At 37.3% G+C, this 12059-nt stretch overlaps 2 protein-coding genes across 3 annotated transcripts; one reads left to right on the forward strand and one right to left on the reverse strand.

Annotated features, from left to right (window-relative positions):
* Nucleotides 1-2310: 2310 nt before the first annotated feature.
* LOC134663497 (lipase 3-like) lies at nucleotides 2311-7058 on the forward strand. 2 transcript variants are annotated; one of them, XM_063519869.1, is made up of 5 exons: nucleotides 2311-2575; nucleotides 3322-3523; nucleotides 4256-4617; nucleotides 5035-5133; nucleotides 6660-7058. In XM_063519869.1, the coding sequence occupies exons 1-5, from the start codon at nucleotides 2450-2452 to the stop codon at nucleotides 7038-7040; spliced, it is 1170 nt and encodes a 389-aa protein (XP_063375939.1). In that variant the 5' UTR covers nucleotides 2311-2449; the 3' UTR covers nucleotides 7041-7058. The 2 variants fall into 2 exon arrangements, with proteins under 2 accessions (XP_063375939.1, XP_063375938.1); XM_063519868.1 differs by having other exon boundaries at nucleotides 2318-2575; nucleotides 5035-5193.
* Nucleotides 7059-7081: 23 nt separating this feature from the next.
* LOC134663496 (uncharacterized) lies at nucleotides 7082-11740 on the reverse strand. Its single transcript, XM_063519867.1, has 6 exons — nucleotides 11414-11740; nucleotides 10945-11067; nucleotides 10154-10852; nucleotides 9960-10080; nucleotides 9694-9869; nucleotides 7082-7131 (listed from the first exon to the last, which is right to left on the reverse strand). The coding sequence occupies exons 1-5, from the start codon at nucleotides 11636-11638 to the stop codon at nucleotides 9727-9729; spliced, it is 1311 nt and encodes a 436-aa protein (XP_063375937.1). The 5' UTR covers nucleotides 11639-11740; the 3' UTR covers nucleotides 7082-7131; nucleotides 9694-9726.
* Nucleotides 11741-12059: the final 319 nt, after the last annotated feature.

Genomic DNA, 12059 nt, shown 5'->3' on the forward strand with positions numbered 1-12059 from the left:
TATACCAATAGAGAACTAAATAGAACAATAAGTGAATTCAAAGAAGAACATCAACATAAGCGACATCCGGGATAGCTTAAGGGCAACACCGGTGTGAAGGCTTAGGGTAGAGAGGTAACTGAGCGGCTACCGCGAAAACCGAAATTCGCAAATTGCGGGGATCTTTCTCTTTTACTCCAACGAAGGCGTAATTAGAGTGACAGAGAAAAATCCACGCAATTTGCGAACTTCGATTTAAGCGGTTATAGCCCTGAGGTATTTTAACGGTGGAGTTATTGTGAGTTAAGTATGAATATGAAGAAGTCGTCCTATGCAAGTTCATAATACCTATTTATTAGTTAATTTTATTGTTAATGAAATGAACACGCTGATACTTGTCGTAGATATTTATTGATAAGATTGTTCTTATAAGAACACCGGTTAACCTAATTTAATATCAAAAAGTTGATGACTGACACCTGTGACGACACTAACCCAATAAAACACCTTGTGAGACCTTGAAATTCTCAATGTTAATGTAATAGATAAAGTTATCCTGGAAATTGTTACGAAACTTAAGTACTTATAGCTGCAGACATCTGAGGGCCTACCGCGAACCGCGTTCGACGTGTTGCCTCCCTGTCACACTTACGTACAAATTTACAAATGCGACAGAGAGGCAACACGTCGAACGTGGTTCGCGGTAGGCCCTCAGTAATAAAATCTATAATCAAGTCACCTTGGACTTGGATATCAACGAAATTTCAATTCGAACTTTTAAAAATGTTAACATGATTTGATATTTATGTAGGTAACATAATGTTCGTTTTGCATTGACAGTGTATCTCTTATAAGCATATAGGTAGGTACGAATAAGATATCGATGTTTGAGATTTTACCTAGGTAGATACATACTTAAAATTAAAATTCCAATGCGGAAAATAGATAAGTAATCGAATAGGTAGGAGATATTCAAATACGTTTACATCCAAATAAATTACGAGGCCATTCCATGTCGTTTCCTGGGGAGCTGAGAAGCTGAGATAATTATTTATTTATTTATTTAAACTTTATTGCACAAAACATAAAAATAATGTACAAATGGCGAACTTAATGCCTAATGGCATTCTCTACCAGCTATTCTAATTATTCTTATAATTATACTTAATAGTAATAGACAATAGGTAGTAGAGTGTCAGGTCAGGACCTATAATTTGTCTTAAGTTAGTTGATTCAATTTTTACGTCAATTAAGCAGTTCCTGTTTAAGTTATCATCAAATTATCATGCATGGAAGTGTGCAATGTTAGCGTATGCTAGAGTTAGAGCAAGAAATGTCTGCAGCGACTATGACAGCCCACGCAGTGCAAGTGTTATGTTTGACGAAAGTTGTTGAAGAAGTTGAAAAAGTTTGACGTTTAAAATAACACTTGCACTGCGTGCCAGTAGACTATCAAAATCTCTGTAGACTTTTCTTGGTCTAACTCTAGTAAACGATAGAACTCTGTAGAGATCTATTTAATGAACTCTTTGATTAACACCTATGTATAACCATAACCTATGTCTATGCCTATGCCACGTTATCATCCACCTTCTGTCATAATAATGTCATCATAAAATCTTATAAATATTTACAAAATTTATAAGTTTCCTCGATCACAGTCTCCGAAATACCACATACCAACTGTGGTCATTTAACTCACTGTTGATATTTAAGTCTACTGCATCGCTTTGCGAATTTAGGCAGAAAAAAACCTAATTAAACCAAAATGAGTTAATGAAACTGAACAGCCCGCGCGGGAATTACCGGGGCTACCGCTCCAGTGTGCGTTACCAGGTTTTTTAAATTTTTTACTAGTATTCCAGCACAGTTTACCAGTAAAGCTTGTAATAGGGCTTGTATGTCCTTGTAAGAAACTCTTACTTTTAAATGTTGTTATAGACAACATAATACAATTTTCAGGCGTATCTGCCTAGTCAAATAGGGTTACAACCTACATTGTTAGTTACGTAAACAATAATACAAGTGGACATGAAGTGTTGTTGTGGCAAATCAGCCTATTTTAACACGTAACATTATTTATGAATTAAACTTTAGTCTTTAACAAACGCAAAATCCAATAAAACACAACATGACGAAATTACTTCGTCGATTTGAGCGTTCTGCGTAAAAACACTAGGAGTAGTTTGTTATAAATCATTGATCGGCCCGCCAATTCAAACGTAGTCCAATCAAAATGATATCAATGTACCTATGTTCGACTTGACCTGTTACTTATATTTTTTTCTTCTAACAGAAGCCCGTGCAATACTTACTGCGTTTTAGGAATCATAATTACGAAACAATTGAGCGGCCAGTGCCCTTGCACTTATCAACACATATCGATTATCAATTTAAACGCTAACCCTTCAGTCAACTCCTAATCTTTGTAAGAGATTGACTCATTAACTATAAACGCTCTATATTAGCCATGATACTAAGTTTGAGCATTGTGTTGGTTCTTATGATGTTGAAAGTGAATGGCGACGAGCCTGAGTCTGAAGTTGGTGGGTATAAAACGGATCCAGGAATATTGGAAGATGCCAGTTTGGATACGGTACGTATTTTCCCGTGGTGTTTATCGTCACTACTTTGAAATAACTCGTATCTTGTTCTGTCAGTCAAATGAAAAATGTGGTAACTAATGTACGGGATGCATACAGATTTACTGCGTTTTAACTCTGAGTAGCAGTGCGAGATACGAGATTTTTCATAGTAGTGACGCTATGTCGTTTTATTTAAATCTAGCTTCTGCCTGAAACTTCGTCGGCATGGAATAACGATGATTGATAAATACTATGTTATTCCCCGAGTCTCAAACTATCTCTATAACGGATAGGTTCAGTTACTTTCGTATTTATAAAATTATAACTAACAGAGAAAATGCTAGGAGATATTAAGACTGTCGATACATTCCTTGATTTAGCATAAAAATTAAATAGTTTCAAATCAAAACAACTTTCTAACATTCTCAGGAAAAAAACAATATGACAAGTTCTTGACCTTCGTAGGTAAAACGTTGTACCTATTCAATACGAACGAAATAACTATTTGTTTTAACTGATAATAGGTGTACCGTAGGTAGGTATTTAATATGCGGGAAAACATTTAATGATATAATGGGTTTCCACGTTACTAAGAACTTCCTGTAATATTCGAATTTAATATCCAATCTTTGTGTATTGGATACAATCCAAGCATCACAATGGATGACGGATGACATCATACATCACAAAAAAAAATGGCACAAACATATAAAGCGGAAAAACGAAGTAATAAAATTACATGTTTATTTTCTCCTAGTGGGCCTTAATACGAAAATACGGGTACCCCTGCGAGATCCATCGCGTGTACACGGAAGATGGGTATATCTTGGAGCTTCACCGTATCCCCCACGGCCGGGAGAACGCGATGAAGCCGGGCCCGAGACCCGTGGTGTTCCTGCAGCATGGCCTGCTCTCGTCTTCCGCTGAGTGGGTGCTTATGATGCCAGGGAAAGGCTTTGGTAAGTATAGCCCCACTAAGAGTAGATCCATTCGAAAACTACTTGAGTTTGAGGGCCTACCGCGAACCACGTGCTGCCTCTCTGTTGCACTTGTTAATTCGTAAGTAAGTGTGACAGGGAGGTAACACGTCGAACGTGGTTCGCGGTAGGCCCTCTGTTCGGAAGAAAAAGAGTCGACGACTCTTAGAGCCACTTGCACCATCCCACTAACCCGGGGCTAAGCGGTTTAACCGTCAACCAAGTGTCAAATTGTACTGGTAACCATGGTAACTCCAGGTTTAACCGGTTAACCCCGGGTTAGTGGAATGGTGCAAGTGGCGCTTAATATTCCACATATATATTCCACGGAATATAATGGGCTCCATACATTCCACGACTCTTCTCTTTTCACATACACATACTCTATTTAACTGCACAAAAAGACGCGTTTTTTACGGCACATATACTATTTTACTTATAGAATCGGCGCAGGTCCGACTTTTAGCCACTAGTTTTGATTTTTAAAATGCAAATTTTAGAAAGTACCTAGTTCAATACCTGAAGAGTATTTTATAGCCTATTTTGTGTCCCACTACTGGGTAAAAGCCTCCTCTTTCTTTCGCCATTCGTCACGGTTTGGTGCATGCTCCCGCCAGTCACTCCAAAATGCATCGAGGTGGTCCCTCCATCTCTTTTATGGTCGCCTCTGCCCCGGCTACCATAAAGAGGTATCTAAATGAAATCTTTTTTCAGCATACATATTAGCAGAAGCCGGCTACGACGTATGGATGGGCAACGCCCGCGGTAACACGTACTCCAAGCGCCACGTCTCAATAAAACCCACCTCATCCTCCTTCTGGAAGTTTAGCTGGCATGAAATCGGCTACTACGACCTCCCAGCCATGATCGACTACGTCATCAAGAACACGGGGGTTCCCAAGATGCAGTACGTCGGGTTCTCTCAAGGGACCACTGCGTTCTGGGTCATGGCTTCGACTAGACCGGAGTATAATGAGAAGATTAGCGCCATGCAAGCTTTGGCTCCGGTGGCGTTTGTTGGGAACATAAGAAGTCCGTTAATAAAAGCGATTGCACCGTTGACTAATTCTCTTGAAGTAAGTATCTATTGTTGTCAGTTAAAAAAACAAAATTGAGGCTTGCAGCGTATTTATGAATAACGACCTCTACGAACATAGTGCGACAAGAAATTGTAGAACGTTATTTAGGACGCCACTTCCACCGTAGTCGTAACTGAAGGATACATTTTTGACGGAAAATGCTTTTAAACATGGCAACAATAATTTAGTATGGATTTTTTTTAGTTCCATTTTATTTAATTTCTACTAGAGTCAGTCCATGAAAAGTCTGCAGCGGATTTGATAGCCCACGCAGTGCACGTGTTATATTTTAAACGTCAATCTTCTATGAAATTATGACGTATAAATGACACTTGCACTGCGTGGGCTATCAAATCCGCTGCAGACTTTTTTTGTCCGACTCTAAAGGCCTTATAATAGCTTTTACATTAACAGTTGATAAGTAAGATTATCGGGGTGAATGAGTTCATGCCCAACGGGAAGATCAACGAGCTGGCCGGCCAGACCTTCTGCCTGGAGGAGTCCATCACGCAGGTCCTGTGCACCAACCTGCTGTTCCTCATCTGCGGGTACAATGACGAGCAACTCAATGTTGTAAGTATCGACAAAACAATTGAAATACACACGGTGTAACATGAGGAAACCGAATAATTTCGTATTTCTGAGGTCAAAAGAAGGAAAAAATGTAATACGAGTTTAGGTGAATTTCGCCAAAAAAATATATTTTTGATTCGTTTTTTCAGTTTTTTGAATGTATTTGTACATAAAAAATAAATGTTATTGGTAAACTTGTCACTTAAAATTGATTCTTACATTTTTTTTCGTAAAACCTACTTTTTGCAAAGTGTTACTTGTTACTTTTGGCATCTTTGGTATCAATAAGGATATTTGTGTCGCTTAACTTCAAACTCGGGTAAATCCATTCGACCCTCTCAGCAAATATCTACCTTCCTTAACACCAAAATCGCGTAATCTGACAGATGGATTTACCCGAGTTTGAATTTAAGCGACTCATTTAGACTACGTCCCATAGCAGCAACATCACGATCAAAAAGGCCTTTTACACTATGTAACAATAAAAACTTGTTTTTTTTATTTTTTATTACCTAATATTATCTCTGAAACTAGGCGAATTTCAAAAAAGTTTATAGGACATTTTTGTCTCTAAATATGATCAGGAATACGCTGTTAAAATTATTCGGTTTCCTCATGTTACACCGTGTACATATAAGAAACAACAGCTATCTGATACTGTCATATTTCAGGCCGCGTAGCCAAAATGCCAATCGCTTACGCTCCGTAGCGATCGAAACGCAACTCATATGTCGTACTCATATAGAAGAGTGATAGAGAGACACAAAGCGTTTCGTTGTCGAAGCGATAGCGATTGTAACCTTGGCTAGACCCGCAGGTATATACAACATAGTATGTGTGACTCTATGATTGTAATGATTAATTATTACAAAATCTCATGAAACATTGTATCCATAGGAAATTAAATTTGTTTTTTTTTTCTTATCTAGTCTGATGGTGATGAATCTTATACTCATTGAATAATAGTATACAACACATGTTTGATGACTTTAAAGTGCTTTAAGTGGCGATAACATTTTATACATACATATATAATCACGCCTATTTCCCGCAGGGGTAGGCAGCAGTGGCGGCGCGTCCATAAAAGCCGATTCCCACCGGCTTGCCTGTTTTTGGACGTTTGAGCAGAGTTGTAAAGGAAATATGTGAGCCAAATTAGCCCCGGCTTGCCTATGGATATATTTGACGCGCCGCCACTGGTAGGCAGAGACCACGGATTTCCACTTGCTACGATCCTGACATACCTCTTTCGCTTCCTTCACTTTCATAACATTCCTATACGCTCGCCCGTATAGGGTGCTCTTGACCTGGCCTTTCTTAAAATTGTAGCCTTGTTTAGGGCTTAAATAAAATTACTAATTTAGGTGATCATGATCAGATACTATTTCAGTTCCATACGATGTGCCATGTACCTTTCCAGGCAACGGAATCGCCATAACGGCGCATAACTGACTAATCCTTTACAGACAATGCTGCCCATCGTATTAGGCCACACCCCCGCCGGCGCCGCCACCCGTCAGCTCATCCACTACGGCCAACTCTACAAGTCCAGCAAATTCGTCCAGTTCGACCACGGTCTCCTGACCAACAAGCGCAAATACGGCACCTTCAAACCTCCCCCCTACGACCTGTCCAACATACGCACCCCCGTGTTCCTCCACTATGCTGACAACGACTGGCTATCAACCCCCAATGATGTCGACAAGCTACTCAGAGAAGTGAAGTCCGCTGTCGGGAAATACAAAGTGCCCTTACCGAAGTTCAACCATATGGACTTCGTTTTTGCGACAGACGCTAAGAAACTTATCTATGATCGTGTCATGAAAATTATGGAGCAGTTTGTTTAAATAAAATATAAAATTGTATGTTCGATTTTATTTACGATTTAACAATAAAATAGACAAACATGTTTCAGTTATTCACATCACGGGAACAATCCTGAAAAAAAAAAACAGGTATTGTATACACATACATACAGTGTACATACATACAATTAATAGCTCCAAATACATTATTAAACATCGGTATCAACGTTCAAATTTCGTGGCAATGTACGGTTGGCAGAAAAATAAATACAAACAAATCACTTAGTATTTTTAACCTTTATTTTGTATATGTAAATAAAAAAGCCCCTAAATAGTACATTTCCTAATTAGGGTGGTAAAACAAAGAAAGGCCGCGCAATCGCAATTGTTGCGGCCCAAGCTGCAAGCGAGGGACGTAATTATGCGATCGAGGGCTTTCTTTATTACCTCCCGTGTTGGAAAAATATGTGCACATTTGGCCAGAAAGCGGCTCTATCCGTACGCGTAGCGTGCGGAAAAAGCCACTTTATGTCCAGGTGTGGCATACAATATTTTACGAGTTAGAATAGATCACTAAAATTTGTTCCATAGATTTTGCTGTCAATCTTTGACGTCTGTAAGAATATATCCATTTTAAATGACTAAAAGATCTTTCCACGCTGACTGAGGTAATAGGAAGGTATGTCAAGCATTGAAAATTTTGCACACAGTTTTTATTTACACTTTCTGGTATTTCAGCCTCGTTGTTTTTAGATAGTTGGTTAATTATTTGTACAGTCTTATAACCAGGATTTTTCTTTAATACACTTTTTAATTTAAAATAAACTTTTCTGGCATTTTGATGTAACCTTAACGTTGATATTTTTTTTTGCAAACCATGAACAATGTTTAATGATTCTGCTAGACTCAGTTTTGGATCCTCCAATAATTTTATTGACTTAGCAATTATACTAAAGTGTGTATCGACGAATAGTAACTCAGTTTTTAAATTCCGGTTACGGAAAATTTTTTTTGCTTTAGAAATTGCACTCGCTTCACGCGGATTTAAGGCATCGATGACAGATTTGATTTTATCATAATGCATGTGATAATATGAGGCAGCATTTAACCATGTTCCCCATCTTGTTATCACGGGTCGGGGTGGTAGAGGAATATTTACACACATTTGATGAAATAATTTTGTCCTTGAAGGAGCGTTACGAAATATTTTTTTGATACAGTCAATCAAACTGTTTATGGTCGGGTAAAGACTTCTAATTATCTCTGCGACTCGATTACATCCATGTGCTATGCATGTTACATGAGTCATATTTTTATATTTCTGAACAAGGCTTTTAGCTGCTTTTACCATGTAGGAACCGGCATCCGTTATAAAAAATAATAATTTATCCATGTTTTTTTTGTATTCATCGCCCCAAAGATCTTCAAGGGTTTCCTCAACGAGTTTGGTTATTGTCGAATGGTTAGTCGCCTCCAATACCTTAGAAGCAAATAAATGTGGCTGGGTACTAGTTCCATCTAGAGCTCCGATCAAAATATTTGCCACTTTTTTTCCCACGGAATCTGATGTTTCATCAACACTGAGGTAAATCATTTTATTTTGTAATTTCTCTTTCAATTCATTTTTTTTCTTTTCATACAATTCAGGTAAGCATTTAACTCGTATTTTTGTTTCACTCGGCACAGTAATATCGTTTCCATATTTATGATTTAAAAGGTTTTCTACAAAATTTCTAAATTTAGGATTGTCTAATTTTGACCACGGTATATTCGAACAAATCATAAACTCTGTTAAATCTTTATTAAATTTTTCTTGTGCATTATTTTTATGAATTTTGTTGTGTAAATCTGTTTTTAAATGGCGGTCGATACTAGATTTAGAGGGAAATAATTTCGAATTACACAATTTGCAATATACGATATCGTCTTTAATTTCGAAATCAGCATTATCTCGTATTATATCCTGTAAATGGCAGCGTGAATCAGATAATTTATCTTGATGAGATTTTGATTTCAAATGTTTCTCTATATTGTACCTTTTCTTTTTTATATTCATTTCGCAAATAGTACAGCAAGCACCTTCGTTAGTGAATATAAAATCAGTATACTGCGTCAAATCCATTTTCTCAAGTCTGATAGGGAGTTGGGTAAAGATTTATCAATGCTAAATTGTAGTTGTAAGTGTTTTTAAGAACTATTATCGTTGAAGATTTTACCACATATTATTTTGCATGACAATTAAATTGACATTTGTTGCCTATTTGGCATTTAGAATTTTTTTTACAAATGGATAATGAAATGAGTATTGAGGTTCTATGACGTATTAAGAATATAAACCTCTTTAAATATATGTACAGTTTACCAAAGTACGATTAAGAATAAAAATAAATTAAATGTTATTTATTACTAATAAATAAAACAATGATACCTATGTATTTCTTTTTTTGCGACCCTTACCAAGTGCCACGAAATTTGAACGTTGATACCGATGTTTAGATGTATCTCAGGGACACAGGCAATGTTAGAGATAACACATAATTTTAAAATTATTCATTCACTGAAATAAAATCTAAAGATTACCCTCATCTGCTCGGGTGGGAATACACAAAAATTTCGCTGCAAACAGAGTTGAGCAGATGGAACCAGGTTTTATTTGTTTATTTACATAAACTGCACATAAACACATTCATCTTACACATTCATTTTCGGACAACAGTATTGTGTCAGTTCATAGTTTAGAAGGACAGCTCTTCGGCTTTATTTTGTAGCTATGATACGACGCGTCTACTTCCGATCGAGGTTTTTCACTGCACTTCTTATCGTTCACAAGACCAGCTTCTCGCTGCATGATATTCCCAAAGGTAGTTTGCACTGAAAACAAGTTGAACGGATATGATATTCGTAAAATTATATGAAATCTCATTACGATGACGTATAATTGATTATATCATTATTCATTACGTTTTTCCAAGACGTGGATGGGATCTTCTTTTCTGCAACATGAGTCAGGATTACAGTTTGTACTGAAAAACGGTTGGTTTGATTTGTGCAAAACTTGTAGAAGTGCTACTTGTTTATAGCCCTGTAAAAATTTCACTGTTAATTTTTAGGTAGGTACGTTCATCGAATGAATACGAATACATATCGATGCATACCAAGTTTCTGCAGTTCTTCATAGTTATAATCATCTCAGAATCAACATCGTCAACCAAATTAGCTGTCTCTTCTTCTTCGAATGGTTTAGGAAGATAGGCTAAAGGATCGCTTGATGACAGAGGTACTGCCAAACGTGACAAACGACACTTCACAGCGCTGTTTTTATAAGCGCCCCGTAACTCCTTCTTCAACGACACGTTCTCCTTTTTCAATCTTTCTATATCCACAGTTAGGTCGTCTAAGTTTCGTTGCAAATTGTTGAGATCATTTTCACATACGTTATTATCCCCTTTTTCTAAGCAAGAAGTTTCGCAACAGGCATCAGCTTTCTTAATGTGAACTGATATACTTCTACTTACTTTATCTGGTTTGAGAATCTCAAAGAAACTTTCATTATTGTTTTTGCTACAAATCGCATCAATTTCTCCAGGATTGCATTGACATGAACTTGTTGTCACGTTCTGATTCTCATCAAATACATACATATTTTTAACATATAAAGCTTCACGGCAAATATCATCTTTCCATGATTCCGCCGTTGTTAACATATTGCATGAACGGTCACTAAGAGGAGTTTTCTCCGTTTTTGGAATATTAACTCGGAATATTTTTTCCAAAATTATTTTCCATAACATTTTGATACCTTTCAAAGCATCAAGACATCGCTCACAGGGCCAATGACTTGTTTCGAATTCTTCCTAAAACATAAACTCCATATTTACTACTCCATTATTGGTACTCCATTAGGTACAATTAAAACAGCTTGAAAAATATGTAATTGTCTACTTACTTCACTAAAATACTTTTCATATTGTGGATTATTTTGAAAGCATTCTTTAATAGTCTGACAAGAATTGCATATACTTTCCAGTACTTCTTTGGATTTGCAATTTGGATGGCATCTTGGTGTGAGCTAAGAATAAGAAAAAAATAATGGCATTAGTAATAAAGAAGATGAATTCTCTACTTCCGAGATAAATTCATTATTTCTAGGTAGAGGTATCTACTTCGTGGTGCCTAGTAAATTAAAAAAATACGGATTGACGCCCTAGGGCCTAGACTATCCATCTAAAGAGGGTACGAATCACTGCCATTCCTCTCTAAATCTGTACAGCAAAAAGCGATCTTGAAGTTTTAAGTAAATATTAGCACTGAATTTCAATCATTTTTGACACGATATTGCTTCGATGGGAACTTGGGAAGCAAAGGGGTTTAAGCGTATTATTTCACTTTACGTATATATAATAATCGAGACTCACGCGGCCACGGCGCCTGCAACCCATAACCCTTACAGCCGCAACTAGTGTTGAAACGGGTATTACACAGCAGGGCATATCACTCTTGATCCACGCTCTGAGGTGCCCGTCACGAACTGCCACATTGTGGTTCCAAGCTCTGATGTCCACACACGAGTCATGTGATTTTATTTTACCTTCGTTACGGGATATCAGACGCAATTTGTATGGTATGATATAATGCTGCATCACACATTAAAACATTTAATTTTAATCTAACATCTTTTAACACATAAATTTGAAATAGGGTTAAGTTACTATACCTACTTAGATTATTATACTCTTTGGGGTTGACAAGATTTGACAGACGGGTTTTAACACCTCCTTGGATTAGTACCATAAATGCAAAACCCTCGGAGTAATTAACAATGGAGCCGCCATTAACAGGCGTTCCCCTCTGTCGAAAATAGGCGGCCAATGGTCAACCACATGTCAACCATATGTATGGACTGACGTTTATCTGACATGACGTACCTATACATTTGACGTGCCCCTCCCCCGCAAAAAACGGCAGACTATTTTGTACCGATAATTTTAGACATGGCGTCTCCATTGGTTATATCCTCCAAGGCAAAACCGATGTAGCTAACTATGACATATTTAATGTCAA

The sequence above is a fragment of the Cydia fagiglandana genome, chromosome 4, assembly GCF_963556715.1.
Source record: "Cydia fagiglandana chromosome 4, ilCydFagi1.1, whole genome shotgun sequence".
NCBI lineage: Eukaryota > Metazoa > Arthropoda > Insecta > Lepidoptera > Tortricidae > Cydia > Cydia fagiglandana.

Excerpts from the sequence above, each read along its gene's own strand:
- LOC134663497 (XM_063519868.1), top strand. The coding sequence starts at position 2,450 with ATGATACTAAGTTTGAGCATTGTGTTGGTTCTTATGATGTTGAAAGTG. Across the intron at positions 2,576-3,321 it reads AAGATGCCAGTTTGGATACG|TGGGCCTTAATACGAAAATA; the intron begins GTACGTATTTTC and ends ATTTTCTCCTAG. Across the intron at positions 5,194-6,659 it reads ATGACGAGCAACTCAATGTT|ACAATGCTGCCCATCGTATT; the intron begins GTAAGTATCGAC and ends AATCCTTTACAG.
- LOC134663496 (XM_063519867.1), bottom strand. The coding sequence starts at position 11,638 with ATGCAGCATTATATCATACCATACAAATTGCGTCTGATATCCCGTAAC. Across the intron at positions 10,853-10,944 it reads ATGAAAAGTATTTTAGTGAA|GAAGAATTCGAAACAAGTCA; the intron begins GTAAGTAGACAA and ends TTTATGTTTTAG. Across the intron at positions 9,870-9,959 it reads CATCCACGTCTTGGAAAAAC|TGCAAACTACCTTTGGGAAT; the intron begins GTAATGAATAAT and ends ACTTGTTTTCAG.